The sequence below is a fragment of the Dendroctonus ponderosae genome, unplaced genomic scaffold (genome assembly GCF_020466585.1).
Source record: "Dendroctonus ponderosae isolate FM_Combo_2020 unplaced genomic scaffold, Dpon_F_20191213v2 Dpon_F_20191213_1, whole genome shotgun sequence".
NCBI classification, from domain to species: domain Eukaryota; kingdom Metazoa; phylum Arthropoda; class Insecta; order Coleoptera; family Curculionidae; genus Dendroctonus; species Dendroctonus ponderosae.
Genome location: NW_026017110.1, coordinates 6,150,627 through 6,172,152, shown reverse-complemented (window position 1 = coordinate 6,172,152; position 21,526 = coordinate 6,150,627). Strand labels below are relative to the sequence as shown.

Sequence of the window (21,526 nt, the reverse complement as noted above, 5' to 3'; positions counted from 1 at the left end):
AATATACGTGCTAAGCTTGATTTTTCAGAAACACTCAAACTTGATGCTGTTGATTCGACGGTTAAAAAACGCAAGACTGCAAAAAATTGTAATTCTAAAGTCACCAGGAATAAAAACTTGAAACTTTTGCCCGGTAAAAGCCATAGATGAAGCTTCCCGCCTGTGAAAATTGAGTAAAATCAGCGTATAGACTGATTTTCGTGAACTTCTCAAATTGAGGCTACCAAAAATGCCTCTCAAAATTCGACTGGATCGGTGGAACATAAAATAAAAGTTGGATTTAATTTTCAAAAGCTCCCAAAGTTTACGCTACTGATACAACGCTGTTAAAATTGCGCACAAGTAATTTTTCAAAATTCAATTTTTAATCCAGGAAATAAGAAGCGCGTTGAAACTTTTTCTCAGTGTAAATAATCAAGGAAACTCTGCACAGTGCAAATTTCAGYAATATACGTGCTAAGCTTGATTTTTCAGAAACACTCAAACTTGATGCTGTTGATTCGACGGTTAAAAAACGCAAGACTGCAAAAAATTGTAATTCTAAAATCACCAGGAATAAAAACTTGAAATTTTTGCCCAGTGAAGCTGCTGTGAAAATTGAGTGAAATCAGAGTATAGACTGATTTCTTAGAACCTCTCAAATTGGGGCTACCAAAAATGCCTCTCAAAATTCGACTGTTGCAAAATCGCAACAGCCTACTAAAAAAATTGCAACTTCAAATGTGATCTGAATAGAAAACTGCAATTTTAGGATAATGTAAACAATGAATAAAACTCCTTTTGGTTTAAATTTGAATAAAATCCAGACTTAGAGTTATTTTTGAGAAGCTCTCAAAGTTAACTGATAGAACGGGTGTAAAACAGAGCAAATCTAATTGAAGAACTCTGTCTCTAATCTGGAAATGGGCAGCGCCGTGATTGCAACTCTAAATTCAACTTGAATAGAGAGTTGAAACTTTAGCTCAGTGTAAGCTATGGACGAAGCTTACTTCGCGTCAAATTTTAATAAAATTAGAGAATAGACTGATCTTTAAGAAGCACTCAAAATTGAGGATGCTCTTTCGACGGGTATAACATCGCGCAAGTCCAAATGTGACTTTCGTAGAATATTGAAACTTTAGAATATTGTAAACAATAAACGAAGCTTCTGTTGAGTCAAATTTAAATAAAATTGACACTTAGACTGATTTTGCAGAAGCTCTCAAAGTTGAGGCTTTCGATCCAACGGGTGAAAAATCGAAAGAAAATTTAATCTCCAATCTGGAAATCAGCATCGCGTTCAAACCCCTTTTTTCAGTGTAAATAATGCATGAGACTTTTCGAAAAATCGAACATTTCTCTGATTATATTTTTTTAATGTCGCAGTGAAAAAAAAATATAAAACCAATAGTTGAAAAAATGAAAAATAAACTTACTTTTGATCATGAGACAAAGCAAGAGATCTTATGCTACTATCACATGCTGGGAATGCATAAAGTAGTGCCAAGTTGAAAGTGCGCCAGACTTCCACTATGCCTTTATCGCCTCCGGTCATCAAGTACTCCCCATCGCGACTCAACAGCAAACACTGCAAAAACAAGCGCATTTGAAGACCTCAATTTTTCACCAAATAGTCAATTTCACCTGCAGATTATCGTTGTGGGACTCATGCCGCAGGCGTTTCCCGTTAATGGTGAACGAAGCCACGTTGCCCTTTTCATAATTTACCACAATAACACCCTCACGGGACATGGCAATGTTCGCTGGGGAATTGAACCCGTTTGGAGGATCCAGAGATCTCAGCAAGTCACCAAAAGTCGTGTGAACCAGCACTGGTCCATCTGAAACATCACAAAGTTCTCACTCTGCTTCAAAAGAGCAACATCCAAAACTCACTGTAAGATCCTGAAACTACCAGGCCCAATTCAGCGGAAATCACCACACTTGAAACTGGCTGTTCATGTCCAGTCAATGTGGCTCTTGGTGTCGGCACCTCGCCTTCTCCTACTATGGTTTGGGTTCGGGCGTTCCAGTGCCACAACAGAACCGTACAATCCGCAGAACCCGACGCAATGTAACAGTCCGAAGTGATGTTGCATTCGGATCTGGACAAGCACGTCACCACTCCATAGTGACCAAAGATGATCTGAACGATTTTCGCACTTTCGGTGGAAAAAACTCGGAAACTGTTGTCCCAAAACCCGCAGGCGATCAGAAACTTTGAATCCACAGTGGTGACGAAACAGTTTGCACGGATTTTCAGGTTCTGGCTGAAATTGTCGCCCAGGTTGCGTCGCAGCATTTGGTTCTGTTGGTTACTGTTGTTGGTTAAAGCTGAAACAGAATTAAAGAAAATGCAAAAGACTGTGAAATGTTGATTATTTTGCTCAAAGCTGAGATATTGAATAAACATTGAAATGCCAACTATGAAGAAAGGCAGTAGGTGAAGATCATCGAGTGGAAGTTCAGAATTCATTCTTTTGCTGAAGGTTCACTAAACTCATTAAGGCCTTAATTTTGATCGCAACTTTTCGAAAGGAGCTTTTTAATTAACAATTTTTGCGCAGATTTTTGAAAATTTTGCTCCACTTCGGTTGTCATGCATTTTGCTTGAAATCATCAATGATCATCTTTCTCATCGTTCAATTTTCAGCATAAAGCTTCAAATTTCCATAGCGAACAAAGCAAAAAAACATAGATAAAAACATGAAAAACTGTTGATAAATGAACCAAAAATCGTGCAAACCTATTGAAGCAAAGAAACAAACGACCATAAGAAGATAGAAAGTGAGGTGGTAGCTTACATTCCAACTTACACAGAACTGGATCCATGGAAAGAGGCAGATTGGCGATTTGATCTTTGGGGGTTTCCGCATAGCTGGGCGACTGAGCTACAGCTGCGTAAGCTGAGTTCCATTTATTAACTGCGAATTGCTGATGCATTGAAACGGTTACCACTGAGGGATTGGGCAGCTGAGGATAAGTGTTGGCCGAAATGTGAACAATTGGGCTGTTCGATAAAAATTTCATCGTCATGCAGACATCGTCGGGTATAGTGGAAAACATCATCGGCGACTGAAAAAAATTGTATATTTTAATGAGGAATTTAAAAACTGACCCAAAAAGACACGTACTAGATGCATAGCGGAACTTCTAGGAGGATGGGGCTCCATTAGTAACTGCGACGGTGTTTGCCCAAAGTTTCTAATCTGATTCTCCACAGCTTCGCGCATCACTTTGTCCTGGATGGAATCCAAATCCACACTGCCCTCATAGGTCAAGTAGTAAAAACAGTTGGTCGCCCTAACAGCTTCAGGGCCCTTCTGCTTGTAGCCGAATATCAAGTCGATCCACTGATGCAACTGGCACGAAACGAACTCCGATTCAAGAGCCATTCGGTTGATTCGGACGAACTCTTCCGGAGTGTTCGCCCATGGAGGCAGCTCCACATCGCTAATGGCCCGACCATCCTCATTGACTCCCAGCCGGTATCGGTTGTAGTTCACGAACATTTCCGGCAGGAAATAGAACTCCGGGATCAATTCCTTCACGTCCGAGGTGTCTCTTTGGCAATTTTTCCATGACAGCGCAATGGAGGAGAATAAACGGTTGGGGTAGTCAAACTTGCCACCTTGCAATGCCAGGAACATCGTTGTAAATGGTTCCTGGAAAACAAAATTCCCAGTTTCTCTGGTTTAGTGTTTTTCTTGAACAACATACCATTCGAATCAGCCAGTTAAATACAAAGGCTGAAGTGGAGTAGTGAGTTCCATAGTGGAATGGTTGGATAGTTTCGTGCTCCCACGACGAATATCTCTCCTCAAAATAGGCGCGTCTGCTAGGGTTTAGGGCTCCTATCGGTTTCGAGAGGTCGCGGTAGTTGCTCGGTTGGCTCAGGTCCATTTCCTTGGAGTCATAGTTGGTTATCACCCATGGAAAGACGGGGTACTGGTTGAGGTCGTTGTAGGTTCTCCCTGAACAACAACAAAACAACCAGTTTAGCAAATATTCATTCGGAACTGCAGTTGGTGGTTCTGGCAATTATACAGAGCGTCCCAACTAATGAGTTTTTTCGAAGTCAAAAAATCGTCCTCTGTTTTTTTAATTTGGAAAACAGTTTTAATATTTTTGGTCGTACTTCACGTTAATTTCCCACAGCGATTTAATGCATATTGGCAGAAACTCAAGGCGGCCACCAACCAAATGTCGGAAAGTACTGGACGAGGAAATTTGGGGCAAAATTTTTCATTACCAAAGAGCCTATAGGAAAATCCTGAAGGTAATTTTTAAGTTCCGCAATTCACCGTAGGGGGGCGCAATTGAAAGGTAAATATTAAAAACTCAATTTTTCCGGAAAATTCCCAAATTGAGGTATACATTTACTATCGCCATTAGACAGCTTTGACAGTTGGGCGTCATTTTGGTTGGTGGGGCTTATTGGTGTAGCTGCCTTGATAAGAGTAGGGGAGCTCAATGAAAGCTAAAACCTTAAAATCGCTGTAACTTCTAAACCACTAGTTCAATTTTGGTAATTTTCAGCGTCTGTAGAAGAGAAATGTTAGTATTGTTCACACGAATATATCATAGTGCCCGCTAGTTGCAAACAACATTACTAGAGGGCGCCAATTGTCACAATAACAGTTTTTTTAGTTTCACCTGGAAAACTTAAATAGCAGGGCATAATGATGACAGCTTAGGCAAAAGGCGAATAAAATTGCCTAGCAAAACCGGTTAAAACTAAATTAAAAAAACTCGCCTAAAACCGAAAAAACTGTTATTGTCACACACTGCGCCCCCTAGCAAAATTGCTTACCCCGGTTGGGTTCCGCTCTATATGGTAGTCACAAGTACTAACATTTCTCTTCCACGACGGTTTAAAATGAGTATAACCCAAAAAATAGTTTAGAAGTTATGCCGATTTCAATAGTTAGATTTTCAATGGCTTTCCCCACACTTACCAAGCTCGGAACGTCAACGAGCCTTAAATCAAATTGATGCAAAATTTGCCCAGCTTTCTAACGACGTTACTAAAAGTACAGCTTCATTTGGAAATTTTCGGCGAAAATTGGGTTTTATTATCGACTTTTCAATCGCGCCCCCTTGCGGTGGATTGCAGAACTTTTCATAACATTATTTGCAAGATTTTCCTATGGCCCCGTTAGTAATAAAAATTTGCCTCCTAAATTTTCAGGCCCATTAGTGAAACACCCAGTATAGGACAGTGATTTTGATGGAAATGAGGCTAAAAAAATTCTGAAATTTAGAGACCAATTGAAAAGCAGCAGAAAATAAAATCTGAAAATCGACAAAACAATAAAAACAGTACATGAGAAACCGACACAAGAAGACAACATTGAATATATTGCAGATGATGGCCGATAGAAAAACGTATTTCTTGCTCGAAACTAGAAGGTCTTCATTCGATAGATAGAGCTAGAATGAAGACAGAATCGAAGAAACAGAAGCACGTAGAATCAGAAAATCAACTTTGTTGGTTTTTCGATAGAGGAAGTAGAATCGTAGACGGTTCAAGAGCCTAACGGCGTCGGATGGGAATGAAGACGTCAAACCTCTGAAATTTGCGTATCGCTTTTAATTAAGACCAGGGGGAGAAGAAAAGGGCAAAGAAAAACGAAACCAAAGAGATTAAACGCATTCGGAAATATGCTGGTCCCGTCCAATTAGAGTGAAATTAAAAAGCGGCGCGCCGTTTTCTCGGTAAGGAGGAAATAATTTGAGCGCGTGTCGACGGGGCATAAATTCAGCTCGCGTACAGGAACTCAAAAAAAACGTCCCATGCAAAATTAGCGGCTGTCACAGAGGCCGGTTTTCAATTAAAAACTTATATGTCATGTTGTGTGAATGTAACCGATCTATTTACAGCATGTGAAATCGAAAATACGCGCCCCGTAAAACCATCCGCCAGCAAACTTATATACGAACGCAACAGTTTCGATTTCGACGTCTATTTTCGAGGACTTGCAATTTTAATTTCGAAATCAGCCCAAAATTGAAAACCATGTATGTATTTTTTCAGTGGAGTTATGGAAAGAAGCTTGGCAAAGAAAAGTTAACTCGAACTTCCATGAGTTTCTTTTGGTGAAACACCAGAACAAGCGAAGAAAGTTCTTTTGCTAGAAGAAGGTTGGAAAAATCCAAATAACTTCAAGTCCAGTTGCTTTGAGTTCCACTAAAAACGCCAGCAATTTAATACAAGGCTGTCAAAAGTGGAACATGTTTCGAGTGTTTAAACTACTCATCATCAGGGCCTCAGCCGGATACATTATAAATTGATTGCGGAAAGGCTGTGTGTTCATTGCCAAATTTCCATAAGTTTTTAGCGCAAAAACCGAAATGACTCTCCAACTTTGTAATAATTTCCCATCTTTACCCACTTCCTAACTGTAATTATAGCAGATATTTATTCACACTAGTTAAACATGTTGAGAACGAATGCGCCTGCCATTAGAACGGGTTATCCAATAATTCTCCAGTGTTATATTATGGTTGTAAAAACGATGTTATGCCTCAGGAGACAAATAGGCATCCTTTCAACGGCGTCGACTAAAAGCAGACCCGCCGCCTTTACCTTCTTCCCCCCATTAGCCTTTTAATGCCGAAGATATACAGGTTTTCAAATAAAAAGCCCTCAAAACGTATTTAGGCTGTAAATAATTAAGTTCTAAAAGCATCGGCGATAATTAATTGAGTAGTTAGGTTGAATTACGTCGCCGGCTTGGCTAGCGGCCTTAATATTTAAACACTGAGAAATTGAAAAGTGTGTGTGGGAAACAGAGACGAATAAAAAAACAGTAAAAATAATAATAAACATCATACAGAAAGTCCTAGAAGTAATGTCGAAATTCTGCGGATTGTTTTCGTGGAAAAGCGCTCGGGCAAGTCAATTTTTGTTTCTAATTTCTAATTTTTTTACCAAATTTAATCGTACAAGTCCACTCTAAATAAATAAAGTTGGTATAAAAAGGCGCATTTCTAAGCGTCAAGTTTGGAAATTTCTCAAAAAGCTCAATTGTTGGAGTTAAAAAAAATTTAATCTGAGGCGACAAAGTCGAGTAGCTCATCGCTTCTTAGCGGAAAGTTTACAAATTTCTAGAAAATCAACCGATATTTACATTTTCATCAAATTTCGAAGATTAAGAGCCTGATAGCTTGCGAATTAATGCGCAAAGTTTCAGTTTTGTCGTTCGCTGATTTGAAGAGTTATGTATTTTTTAATAGTGTGACAACTTTGGGTGGAAACCGCGTCTGAGCGTCAGTTTTGAAATTTCTAGAAAATCATCCGACGTAATTAATAATTCAGATTGTAATTAAATTTTTCACATTAACAGGCAAATACCTTGTCTATTCTGGAAGCTATAAATGTTTTAATAGGGAGCGGCAACGTTGAGTGGAGTAAAACTTTTAGGGGTTTAGGAATTTCCACACGCCTTAATGAAATTTTCCATATTATCAGTAAAATTCTCTGTTAACCTGCACGCAAGCTGTCTTTATCTCTAGCTAATCTCCAATTGTGGAGTCATTAATTTTTTCAGGTAAGGAGCTGTAACCTCGAATATCACATCGCTTTTTAGCAGCCAGTTCGTAAATTTATAGTAAATTGTGAAGTTTTCAGATTTCAATGAAACTCTCCATGAGAAGAGCCAAATGCTTTGCCAATTATCGGGAAAATTTTCCATTTGGTCTCAGTATGATTTGCAGAGTTATGAATTTTTTAATAGTGCGGCAACGTTGAGTAGAAATGGCTATTAAGCCCAAGTTTGAAAATTTCTAGAAAATCAACGACTATCACATCACTATCATATTTTAATAAAACTTCCTACATTAACAGCCAAATCGTTGTTTCATCAGCGCACATAGTTGCATTTGTTTACGTGCTCAACGGTGGATTTATGCATTTTTTTATAAGGAGCGATGACGTCGAGTAGTACATCGTTTTTTAGCAGCAAGTTTGTAAATTTATAGAAACTTAATGCCTCTTTAGATTTTAACAGAAATATCTACAGCAACAGCCAGATACCTTCTCAATTATTGGGAAAAGTTTTAGCTTTGTGTCTTTCCGATTTGACGAGTTATGAATTTTTTAATAGTGCTGCAACGTTGAGTGGAAATCGCTTTTAGGCGTCAAGTTTCGACATTTCCAGAAAATCAACGGACTTTGAGATTTTATTGAATTTTTCACTCAACAAATACTCTCCCAACCAACGCGCAAAGTTTAAATTCGGTAAATTCTCCAGTTTTGAAGTTATGATTTTTTTAATAGGGAGCGACAACTTCGAGTGGCTCATCGCTTCTTAACGGCAATTTCATAAATTTAAATAAAATCAAGTGACTTTCAGATTTTATTGAAATTTTCCTCATCAGCAGCGAAATACCTTGTAAATTAGAGATTAGCAGAGTTTTAGTTTTGTATCTTTCCGCTTTGAAGAGTTATGCATTTTTTATAGTGGGGCAACGTTGAGTGAAGCTGATGCTTTTCACAGTCACGTTTTGACATTTCTAGATAATCAACCGACTTCCAGATTCTAATCAAATTTTCCACATTAACAGCCAAATGCCTTATTGGTTAAATCGCTAAGCTTCGGTTCTCTAAGATCTCCAATTGTTGAGGTTTCAATTTTTCATAAGGAGCGGTAACGTCGAGTAGCACATGGCTTTTTAGCAGCAAGTTTGTACATTTGCAGAAAATCACGAGAATTTCAGATTTTAATGAAAATTTTTGCAGTAACAGCCAAACACTTTAGTAACTTATCGGGAAAATCGGGTTTCAGTTTTGTGTCGTTCCGATTTTAAGAGTTATGAATTTTTGAACAATGCTGCAACGTTGAGCGAAGGTGCGTTTTAGCGTCAAGTATTAAAATTTCAAAAATCAAGGGACTTTCCGATTTTAATTATGTTTTCTGCGTCAAGAGCCAAATACTCGGCTAATCAACGCCCCAAGTTTCAATTGTGTGAGTTCTCAGGAGTTTTGGTGTTATGAATTTTTTATTAAAGACCGGCAACGTCGAGCGGCACATCGTTTTTCCCCGACAAGTTTGTATATTTATAAAGTCAAGAGATTTTATCGAGATTTTCCACATCAGCAGCTAAATACTTTGCCAATTAACCCGCAAAGTTCCAGTTTTAGGTCAATACAATTTGCAGAGGAATGAATTTTTTAACAGTGCGGCAACGATGAGTGGAAATCGCTTTTAAGCCCCAAGTTTGGAAATTTCCAGAAAATCAACAGACCTTTAGATTTTAATAAAATTTTCTACATGAACAGCCGAAAGTTTCAGAAGTTTTTTCCAAAAAAACAGCGCTGAATTTTCTGGCGCTCACAAATAGGGAAAATATAATTCTCATAAAGTCACCCTACTGAGGGCTTCGAATGCAACTTTTTCCATTTGTTCCCGATTCCCTTTAGGGGGAACTAATCCGAGCCGAAATGCGCACGTGAATAAGGTGGCGCCTAATTCGTCCTGACATCTTTATCCGGCATCACGAAGAGGATTTCGTCCCTTGACATGTTCATGTTTGGGTTATTTTTAAAGCTTCCAGAAGGGGTGACTGGTAACCGGCACATGGCTAAAATCACCGAAAAATTTCCCTCCACTCACCTGCAATGGTATTGAGGAACATCAGATACTCAAAGTTGGAAATTTCGCGTCGCTGCCACTTTTGCGTCATGTTGGAGTTCCTCATCAGCTGCCTGGGGGACATCATACTGGCCTTCCGCGTTTGCGGAATGCCATACTTGATGCCCACTCCGACTCGCGGAAGAGCCTTAATCACCTTTTTCACCGTGTTTTGGTCCGGAAAAGCGAACATAATCGATGCTAAAATTTGTTACAAAAAAACACCATTACCAGAAGGTTGCCCTTGTGAAACTTAGCTGTGTGTTTTCACGCAAATTAATCCAAAAATTGGTAAATTGGCTCTGGAATTAACAGTTTCCACTCACTTCGGCTGGCCAGGAATATTTCCACGGCATTGTTCTGCAGCAGATACCGTCGGGAGAATATTGCACGCACTTCGGAGAAGTACCACTTTCCATGCAGGTTATCGCAATATTTCAACACCTGAAACAATGGGAAAAACTCATTAAGGCTTTTGCGGCGTTTCTTTTAAACAACTGAGAATATTCGGGTTATTAAGCTGTCGCCGACAGAAAATTGGAAATAATCAGCTTTTTAGGAAGTTGTTCGCAGCCGGAGCGGCAATAATCCGAAAATCCTCAAGTGTCTTTACATCAAACCAGTAAAAATCAGTACGAAAAACCACGGCATTTATTTTTAAATAAAATATATAGGTATGGTAGACTGAGGGCAAAACGCCCGAAATATTTCTACGATTCCCAAGAAAGGTTGAGACCGTGCTGGCGCCCATTAAATGACAAATGTGACGTGCGACATCTACATGCAACAATATATTTCGTGATTCCCTTTATTTTAAAGGCTATAAAACAGTTTGTTAACGAAAAAAGATGATTATCGAACCCCGCTGGACGTCCCCAGTAACTGCCAATAAACCTGACGGTCATCGTGCGTATACTGTTCGTTTTCGAAAAAATGTCAGCTTTTTCTCCGCTTATAATTCATACCGGAAAGATAATCTTGAACAGGTAAAATGCTGTGCCAAATCCCTTTAAATCATCTTATTAAATAGCAGAAATTCTAGGACACTTGTTGACGATCAATCATCCCGGACGCTATCAGGAAGTCAGGGTTGCAAAGGAAACGTTCCCATATTTATGGGCGTTATGTGGGTTTTATGGTTTGGTTGTCTGGTTATAATTCACTTCGGCTCTGTCAACGCGACCGACATGTTGAAATAATTTCCCCCATTAACAAGCTGCAAACAATCCAAAATCCACCTATTAAGCCATCGAAATAAGCCGTAAAACTCTAATAAAACCACCGAACGAAACGAGCTTTATCAACTAATAAAATAAGAGCGTTTTCAATGTAAAACAAGCGCATAAGATAAAAATACGTACAAAATGTTTTGATGTTCCCACAAATGAAGATAAAAGTTGGAGAAACGATATGTCGCCCATTAATATTAACTGCGAGTCTAAGAGGTTCAAACCACTCAATCTAATATTAGAAAGTTTCATTAACGAAGGCTTATTTTTGTGATAATGGAAAACTGGCAAGTTGACTGTGTTCTCGAATGGGTGTTTTTACATTTTACATACAGTAAAGGTTTAAGGCTTAAATTGGTCCCGTAACAAGTGTTTTAGGATTTTCTATTGTACTTCTATTGCTTCTGTGCTTGTTACCCCAAGACTGTCAATTTATAATGGTCTTCAATTAAGGGTTGGTCTTCAATTAAGGATTTTGCAAAATTACACAGGTACGCTGTATAAATAAATTTGGTATAAAAAAGGTAATTTTTAAGCGTCATGTTTGGAAATTTCTATAAAGTTTGCGGATTTTAAGATTTCAACAAAATTTTCCATATTAACAGCTCAATACCTTGCTAGCGAACACACAAAGTTTCGCTTTTTTAGGTTCGCACCTTTTGAAGTTATAATTTTTCTTAATAAGGAGCGGCAACGTCGAGTGGCCCATCCCTTCTTAGCGGCAAGTTTATAAATTTAAAGAAAATCACGAAACCTTCGGATTTTGTTGAAATTTTCCTCGTTAACAGCCAAATACGTTGTAAATTAACGCAAACGCGCAAAGTTTTAGTTTGTCTCTTTCCGATTTGAAGCGTTATGCATTTTTAATAGAAAGGCAACGTTGAGTGAAGGTGCGTTTTAGCGTCAAGTTTTGAAATTTCTAGAAAATCAACGGACTTTCAAATTTTTTCAGAAAATTTTCCACAATAATAGCGCAATCCCCTGTTCATAAACGCGCAGAGTTTCAGTTACCTAACTTCAAAATTCTTGAAGATATGATTTTTTGAATAGGGAGCGGCAACGTTTAGTGGAAATCAGGCTTTTTTTGGACTTTCCGGTCTTAATGAAACTTATGTATTCGACAACAGTCGAATTTTCTGTTAATCAAAAAAAAAATATCGCACTGTTAATTTGTCATAGGATTTTGGCCTTTAATTTAATTTTTCACAATTATTTAGTTTTGCATCATCAACCGAGTTCATCCGCTGTGGGCACGTGAGGAATTCTTGAGTGCCTTGCTACAAAAACTACCAGAACTTTTTATTTGGCCGCTGGAAGCAACCGATTTTTTTTGAATTGATCTGCTAATCCCCTGTTGACATTTTTGTTCTCTTTGTAAAATTATGTAGCGTGCGTAGTTTTAGCACAAAAAATTATTTCTGTTTGCATTTAATGTCTAAAATGTTTTAAATAGCAAGGAAACATAAACCATTATTTGTGCAAAGGATATGAATGCTACAAGATTTTCTAAAGACAAACAAAGTGTGACTGCATCAACTCAAAAAAAATCAAATAATTCCAGCCGCCTAGTAAAAAGTACTGACAGTTTTTGTACGAAAGCGAAGAATTCACCACTTGTAAGTTGCAGAACAAATTCACAACGAATTTCGTTAAAATCCATCAAAACATTCTCCAGATATCTCAAAAAACACATTTTTTTGAAGAACTTTGCCAATCAATAGCAGCGGAGCTAGTCATTTCTCTTGTCAGTCGTCGTCTCGAGGTCAGCTCGTCTTCTTTTGACGCAATTATAGTCGCAGTTTCCTTTTGATATTGTGCTTAAGGGCCACCCTGTATATTTTAACTTTTGAAGAACATACTCAAGAAGCGCATACAAAAAACGACGCAAATTTTCAATCGTTCTGTATACTGAGTGTTCGATAAATAAATATATATTGATAATTTTCTTGTAGAAAACCGCTGAATTTCAGCAAGTGTATTCATTGCTTCTGAGATAGCTTGTGGCAATTGTGAGCGAAACGTTGTGGGCAATGAAAAAACAAACAGCAAAACAAAATAGCAAAAAACTGTGCTGAATTCGACCAGATTGCATCCAAACACATAGCGGATCCAAAAAACCAACCGCGACCAAATAGTGATTCGTCAAGTGCTCAATAAATTAAAAGCAATGTTCGCAGTCATAGAAAACATTAAAGTCGGTCTGTTACTTGTCGTATGGTCTTCATTTAGGCGCAAATGGGCCTCGCTTGAATTCGGAATTTTGTTAATGAGGTGTTTAGGAACGCGACACTTAGATTTAATGGTGTCAGCATATGAGCCGACACTGATTGAAACAGCTCATAGGTGTGCTTTTCTAAATTTACATCAAGTGCCGCTTTATTTTGCCGATTCCTCTTTTAGCAAACATTTATTAGTAAGCGCTTGTTTAACACACATTTTGGAATAGACGCAAGAGAACAACGTAAAGCTGTGGCTTTTCGTTCAGCTGTTGTCGTCGAAAAGAGGATAATTGCCGAATAAAACGTACTCGAGGTTTGAGCACAAAAAGCACAATCTCGGCTTAAGCCAAAAACGGGTCTGAGGGCACAATGGAAGCGAAAATGTCTTTTGATACTCCACAGGTAAACAATGATATCACTTCGGGACATCCCGGTACAATGAGAAAAGCTGGTAATGATACACGAGCCTCTTTAAAGGGGAGATGTTGAAGGAGAGTGCGACCGGAAAATTGTCTGTCTGCACCAACAACATTTGAACCAACTGTTTTTGAAGACGAGAAGATCTAGAGAAGGGACATAATTTTAACTTTTAAGCTTTGAGGAGCATAGTGTAGAAACTAACCACAAAAACACATACAAGGTGGCTCACATGGCGTGTCCCCTAATTTGCCTGGCGTTTATCTTGCGAACTAATTGTGATCTGAGCCTTGAGTCTGTAAATTTAACTGATGACTGATTAATGACTAAAAACCCCAGAGGACATGCAAAAAATATAAGTGTCACTTCGGGCGTTTTAAAATCAGGTTAATTATCAAACATCTACTACTAATGATACAATTGCGCTCTAATCAATGCCATAGGAAATCGCATGAAATCGAGCCAATTAACAGAACCGGGGGCTCCATTAATTATCCAGCATTATCTTAATAGTGCCTAATTTCGCATTTGAGTGAAATTAATCAGCGAGTGCAACTGCATGTGAGGGCACTCGTTCGAGCATAAACACACCAAACCCATTAAGTTGCGCAATCTGAAGAATGCCGATATGCATTTCTTACCTCCCCGACTCGGATTTTTCCTTCTCGGGTGAAATATGAAACGGCACATGAACAACAGGATGCGGATATGATCCACTTAGCACCACATTTTTTTCACATTTTTCGAATTTCGCCACATACAACTGGGCGTTGATTCCGATCAAGACGAAGTTTAGTTGCAGAAAACAAATTGAACAAATTCACCCCGGGGGGTTTCTTAGGGCCATTCTCCAATTCCGTAATCGATATTAATCGGATTAAACAGGGAAGTCTGATATTTTCATGTGCAGGGGCCGAACTGCAAAGGCATCCGGGCATGAACCTCGTTAACTAGTTTAGAGCACGCCTAATGTACCATTACTTGACAGTAATTTTGTTTATAGTTGGACTTTCTCATCTTAATTCGATTGCCACCCGACTAATGTGATTTGTTTCGAGTACGCGCCGATGAGTTTGCTGAGGGCTGTTTCACGCAAAAATCCCTTTCGTTCTTTACTTCAATGATTCGAACAGTTCATAGTTGAAAAAAGCAGTTTCATCATGGGAAACCCATCAGAACCCGTAAGGATTCCATGTAAATTTCAGATATGGCTTCAGATAAGTCAATCATCTGTTGAAATCATTTGAATAGCATACGGGATTCCGGTCGGCTTTGAATCAGCGAGCCATTGTATGAAAATTTGAATTTTGCATATGAGACGTAGCTACAAATCACATCAATTAAGTTGAGGATTCGGACAATGTTCTACTATTTATTATTGGTTTGATGTTCTTCCTAGGAAAACAATGGTTATCTTGTTCCGGAAAAATGAGTACGTGACGGACATGAAACGTTGGCCTAACCTTGCACCTAAATGTCTGATTTTTTTGTCTGAAATTTCGCCCTTTTGGTCAAAAGTGTCAAAAATTCCTCAGGCACTTCGATATAACTGAATCGAGTTTCTAATTCTCTATCCATCGATGCCAAAACGAATTATGTGGCTCAAATGGTTCTTGAGAAACGCCGAAAAAGACGGCATCATGTTTGAGTAGACTTTGCAACTCAAAAAAAACCAGGCAAAACTGAAACTTCTTGAAATTGAGTCTTTTTTGACAAAACTGCCAACCTTTCCCAAGAGATGCTTCACTTCCGAAAAACATCATTTATTTCTATGCCTAGCACTCTAGCTGTATTAGTTCCCGAGAAATGAGCAGAAACGAGACGGAAAACACGAAATTTTGGCATAAGCTTGCACCTAAATGTCTGATATTCAAATTTCGCCTATTCAATTCAAGATCCAATAATAAAACGAACTCTGTGGCTCACATGGTTCTTGAGAAATGTAAAAAAAGCGGCGTTATGCGTGAGTCGATTTTGCAGCTGAAAAAAAAAAATGTCTGGACATTTAGACTTTTTTGCCAAACTGCCAACATTTCCCAAGCGACGCTTCGGTTCCTAAAGAACCATTTAGTTCTCTCTTTAGTGATGTAAAAATTCGCACTCTAGCAGCATTGCTTCCCGAGAAATGAGCAAAAACGGGACGGAACACATGAAATTTTGGCGTAATCTTGGACTTAAATGTCTGATTTTCAAATTTTGCTATTTGGGTCAAAGCCACCAGCATTTCCTCACGCCATATCTGAATGTTGTATTCAATTCTCTATCCAATGATATGAAAACGAACTACGTGGCTCCAATCGTTCTTGAGAAACTACGTTCTGTTAGAGGCGAGTTTTCAACTCAACAAAAAACAGGAGTGAAAGGGACATGAACCGAAAACTATGCCGTTCCTTCCCAGTTGTTTGAGTCTCTAAATCATTTAATTTGTGTAAAGCCATGGATAGTGGATGTTCTGTTAAATAGCTTTTTACTTTAGAGGGGCGCAGCGCAAAAATCAGCTTCCAATTAATGATTAAAGAACACAGAAAAAACCTGACGAATCCGTGAAAAAGTCGTCTTGGGTGTCACAGATATTCGGGAATGTTGGTAACGACCCTGCCCCAAGTGGGCACCATGGTCAGGTATAATAAATAAACGGACCTGTTATTGTCTGTCCGTTTTAATTACATTAGCGAGATGAAGAGATAGTGCTGGCAACGATCACGACAGACAATATCGGGGTTGAATTCACCAGTGACGGACTTTCTTCTCACTATACTTAATTTTTTTGAACCAGTTGAAGCACTTTTGGGATCTGACTCAGAAGAACTCCATTCAGTTTAGTATCGATGGCAACTTTATTGCTCAAACTATCTTTTCCCAGGCCAAAAACTTGCAGATTTTACTCATTTAGAGATAAATTTTAGAACATTTCACTTCAAGGCCGCTTCCTAGTTGGTTGCTTCCAGCTACTTTTTTTGGAAGGCTTTTGACTTGGTACAATACTATCAAACTGGCCCAGCCCTGTAGACGTTCGTTCAACTACCTGCTCGACTTCCTCGATAAAACTTTTAACCGTGATGCAAAGAACGTCCTCGTTTCCCAGGAATCAAGAAATTGTCACCGACCAGCTGATGGATAGTCCTGCATTTTGCAGCTTTACTGCATCAGTTCGGTTTGTTAACCGTCGTTGTCTGGGAAGGTTAAATTCGTCATTTTTATTTTGTTTTTTCTTCAAATCGCCCGAATGTTTGCAGCCTTTTTCTAGCGCGATCTGATCAGCGATTTTAAATGAACCAAAGCGAAATTCACATATTTTTTAAAACGCATATTTAAGCAAGCACAAATATTGCAAGTTCCAAAGCAAATTCTTATATAAGTTGTTTAAAAAGTAACATTTCTATGGACAATGAATAAAGCGACAAACATTTTCATGCAAATGAGTCAATTGATTAAAATTAACAAACATTTGAACTGTCCACCTTTCGAATCTAGACAATTCACACTGTCCGGATCTAGAGAAATAAAAACCAGCGACTTCGCTGCATGAAAGTACATGAAAGAAGAACTATAATTACGCCAATATAATAAAAAAATTGCAGTCATTATTTTGTTGTTTTTTTGCCTAATCAGCGATTGGCAAAATTTCTTATTTTTTTGGCTTCTGCTAAAACCATCACGCATCAATCTCCTATTGTTATCTTCAGGTTTCTATCTTTAGTTTCCGGAGTTTTACACCTTCCCTCTTCTGTTCTAATGTCTCAACTTATTACTAACTATACTTATCTTATTCCAGGCTCTATTTTCCCAGTATTTTCACATTAATATATACTTATATCCTCTGCTTTTCTGGTATGTTTTAATTAGGCCTGGGTAATACTGTGTTGAGTTGAGCTTTTGAGTTAATGAGTTTTAACTCATTGGTTAATGAGTTATAACTCATGGCCGATGACGGAATTTTAACATATAACAAAAAAAAGCCATCAATATATTGCTTTTGCGCTTACGATTGCTTGAAACTATTTGATCTAAAACGGGGAAAAATTCGGAAATTTTGAAGAAACTTTAAAAAATTTCAGAGCGATGAGGGTGACGAGTTTTCCAAATATTGATTATACGCTTTTGCTTTCTCTGGTCGATTTTTGAGGAAACCTAAATTTTGTCGAAAAAACACAAGATAACTTTGTTTCGATTTTGTCCCTAATTCAAAGGTAAACGGGTATTCGAAAAAGACGATAAAGAAGACCAAACTATTCCTACAGACGATGACTTTTCTTGTAAAATCCATCTTTTAACTTTTTTGCATAAAAGGCTCTCACTTTAGAAATATTGACGAATAATTGAATATAAACTTTCACTTGTTCTGTTCGGGGAAATATTTTTGGGAAAAAATTTAGAAAAAAATATTAGAGTTTTGTCTAAATTCGAAGCTGCAAAAATTTCCGAAAAAAATTTACAAAGCTGTTCAGGAGCCGAGTATTCCAATCAAATGTATTTTATAATTTTCACAGAAAATACCTGAAGATTGTCAGCATCTTAAGTAAAACTAAAAATGATACGTTTTTGCGTAGCAAGAATTGTTTAATAGAAACTTTGCCAAAACTGGAATGACCTGAAGTTTTAAAGAAACTTGAAAAATCTTCAGAGCGATGAGGTTCGCGAATCTTCTACAAAATTTTTTGTTAACTTTTGCTCTCTGGCCGTATTTTTTCAAGATAATCTTCCTTGCTTTCGGTAAAAAACTGAATAAAATCATTTGATTTTTGTGTCAAATTCAAAGCTGAAAAGGGTTTTCTAAAGTTCTCTGCAAATCTATGAATGAGGCGAATTTTCCAGCAAAATCGTTATTGTCATTTTTGGCTGCAAAGACCACACTATTGCCAGAAAAGATGAAAATGATCAGTAAAGTATTTTTTTTTGAGTTTTTGATTAAACACTTTTAGTTTTGTGATCGAGTTTTTGTGAAAACCTTAATAGTTCTCGGGGAAAAACGGTATAAATTTATTTTCGTTTTTGTGTCGAATTCGACTCCGAAAAAAGTTTTTGTAAAATTTCTACAAAGCTATAATAGATATATCTTGAATTTTTTCGCGTTAAATACATCCAGATTGTCCGTATTTTTAAGTAAAACTCTACAAAATACATCGCTTTTGAGTAGAAAGCAAAAACGATCTTGAAGAGTATTAGTTGACGAAAAACAAATTATTCTAGTTCTCCATGCACAGTTGGCTGGTTTTACTTCTTTGTTCGGTAATCCATGTTTTTCTTCCTTCGTGTGCAACTGTTCATTTTCAATCTCATTTTGTTTCACTACCCGTTGACTTTCAAAAAAAAAAAATTCTAACCATAATAAAGTGAGTTCAGGATCCTTCCTTTCACTGATTAAACGATCGATGATGATTAAACGATCGAACATTTCCCACTAAATGCGAAATCACTTAGATTCACTCGCAAACCTAAAAACTGGCCACCAAAAACCACTTAACGTTACAGGGTTTATTTACAAAACAGAAACACAATTTAGTGAACAATTAGTGAACTTTGCCAAGGGACAGTGTGTTTTAAGCTTCAAGCAGCACGCACCAAAAAACGATCTTGATGATTAGTATTTGATTAACAACAAATTATTCTAGTTCTCCATGCACAGTTTGCCCGTTTTGTTTCTTTTTTCGTTAATCCATGTTTCTATTCGTTCATGTGCAACTGTTCATTTTCAACCGCATTTCGTTTCATTACCACCTGATTTTCCAAACAAAAATTTCAAACTAAAGTGAGTTCAAGAGCCCTGCTTTTACCGATTAAACGATCGACGATCGTTGGATGTCCCACTAAAGGCGAAATCACTTAGATGCACTCGCAACCCTAAAGACTGGCCACCAAAAACCACTCAACGTCCCATTGTTACAGGGTGTATTTACAAAACAGAAACACAATTTAATCGAGGGGGGTTGCAAGCAGTTTCGTGCCCTATCGCAATATTTCCGCCACCACTCTCTCACTAAATCATCCCTAATCGAGTTTACAGCACTGTCTGCTGTTAAGCTTCCCAAATAATTCATAGAGCGAAAACCGCGTCCGAAAAAGGGGGCTGGATCCTAATGGTTTGCTTCCATGAAAGTCGAAAAATTTGCTTCATTTAGGTGAAAGTTTGCATGATCGAACGAAACGAATAAGAAGGCTGATTTAGGCGAAGAACAAACAAACAAACAAACAAACAAAACAAGAAAACCGAACTACGTCTGTTTTAAAGCCGAGGTTATAAAAGAATGCCTTAAGGTTCTTCTTGGTCGTTTTTTGTGCGGCCAAAGGCATAAAACAATGGGTCGGTATAGAATATCAAGTGTTATCGGAGCATTCCGATCGGAACGGGGTCCACATAAACAAACTGTCACTGTGACAGGCGGCGTTTCTTATAAATTACGACCGGTCATGTGAACGTTTATTCGGTCCACTCGTTAAAATTTACTTATCCAAAATCTTTGGCATTTCTCAACTCGGAGAATAATTAAATTTATAAATATCTTCTTCGTGCTCGTCAACGGAAATAATGGCCGATCGGTCGCTGAGATTTAATCGATACGACTATTAATCAAATTAATTAACATTGGGGCTCTTGCACACATCACTTATCTTCAATCGACCAACAACATTCCTCAAAACCGTTCGTCTGGAAATGTTAGATTTTTCATGATTTTCCTTATAGTAAGTGCAGATCTCGGGACCTGCCAATCTCAGGCACCCCTGGAGATGAATTCCTGGGCCTATTCTGCCCTGMTAAGACAAGAAGTCGTATCYGCAATTTTTCAYWTTTTCAGCTTATGCGGTATACTGGTATAACAGAGYTYCCTTYACCTCTCAGACAAGGTCTGGAATTCGTATCATCTTTAGAATACGGTTTTTCAATGATATTTATATGTCCTATCTGCAAAAATCTACCAGTTACCAGGTCAAAAAGTCGTATTGATAATTAGCAAATCATATTGTCGTATCTGATTAAAAATATTTCAATTACGACATTTTGGCTTGGTATCTGTACTAAGTCGTAATGATCAAAAAGTCATATTGATAATAATTATTAAGTCTTTTTGCCGTATGACGTATATGCAAGTGTGGTTAGAGATATTTTGTTGTTTATGGTATTTTAATATTCTGTTGATATAGCGAACAAGGCAAGTATCTTATATTTAACTATTTCACATTCAAATGTTAGTTTTACTGGCCCTAAACAAGGAATTAGCTCAAAAAATGTCCACATATAGAGCTAATAATTTACATGGCAGACTAAACCAAAATTCTATTGATAATTCACATGATCCAGACTTTACTGTGGAGTCTGAATTACCAAATCAATCACGAAAATTCACAAAACAAGGAAAAGTACGAAAACGGAAAAGTTACAGCAAGTAATTACAGGAAAGAAAGAAACTGAAAAGATAGGAAAAAATTACACAGCATGACGTGCAAGAAACATGTAAGGAAAATTGTGCAAAAAAATGCACCCAAGCAATTGACAAAATGCTATAAATAAATAATTCTGGGAAATGACCCATGAACAACAGCGTCAATTTATCTTTACCACGTTAAAAAAAATCGGTAAAAAAAGGAAGACTGAAGATGGAGACTCCAGGCGAAGTAATAGAATTAACTACTATTTAAAAGCTAATACAGGGAATGATGTAAGGGTTTGCAAAACTTTATTTTGCCAGTTTTGGGCTATCAAGTCCATAACGGTAGAATAGTTAGAGATGTTCTAAATCAAACTGATTCAAAATGTATGTTCGTCCAATCATTAAAGACAGGGCATCCATCTCAGAACAAAATTGACAGAGAACACGTAGTTTGTCATATTAATTCTTTTAATCCAAGCAAATCGCATTATGGAAGGAAACACGCCCCAAATCGAAAATATGTGCCCAGCGATATTAACATTAAATTAATGCATGCAGATTTTCTACAAAAGAACCCCGAAATGAAAGTTTCATACGAATTTTACCGCCAACAAGTAGCTGAGATGAATGAGTAGTGCTGGCAATGCGAAACATTCAACCTTCACTCCAAAAACTTAAAA

At 37.7% G+C, this 21,526-nt stretch overlaps 1 protein-coding gene across 2 annotated transcripts in view; it reads right to left on the bottom strand.

Moving 5' to 3' along the window:
• Window positions 1-1,390: 1,390 nt before the first annotated feature.
• Window positions 1,391-21,526, bottom strand: part of LOC109542612 (neurobeachin) — a 183,255-nt gene continuing 163,119 nt past the window's right edge. The window contains exons 30-37 of one of the 2 annotated variants that reach the window (XM_048661674.1): window positions 9,941-10,058; window positions 9,597-9,815; window positions 3,700-3,953; window positions 3,114-3,644; window positions 2,784-3,054; window positions 1,876-2,313; window positions 1,624-1,820; window positions 1,391-1,567 (exon numbers count right to left, since the gene is read on the bottom strand). In XM_048661674.1, the coding sequence (XP_048517631.1) occupies window positions 1,412-1,567; window positions 1,624-1,820; window positions 1,876-2,313; window positions 2,784-3,054; window positions 3,114-3,644; window positions 3,700-3,953; window positions 9,597-9,815; window positions 9,941-10,058 (2,184 nt within the window). In that variant the 3' untranslated portion in view covers window positions 1,391-1,411. The remainder of the gene's footprint in view (window positions 1,568-1,623; window positions 1,821-1,875; window positions 2,314-2,783; window positions 3,055-3,113; window positions 3,645-3,699; window positions 3,954-9,596; window positions 9,816-9,940; window positions 10,059-21,526) is intronic. The other variant, XM_048661675.1, reaches the window with a different exon arrangement.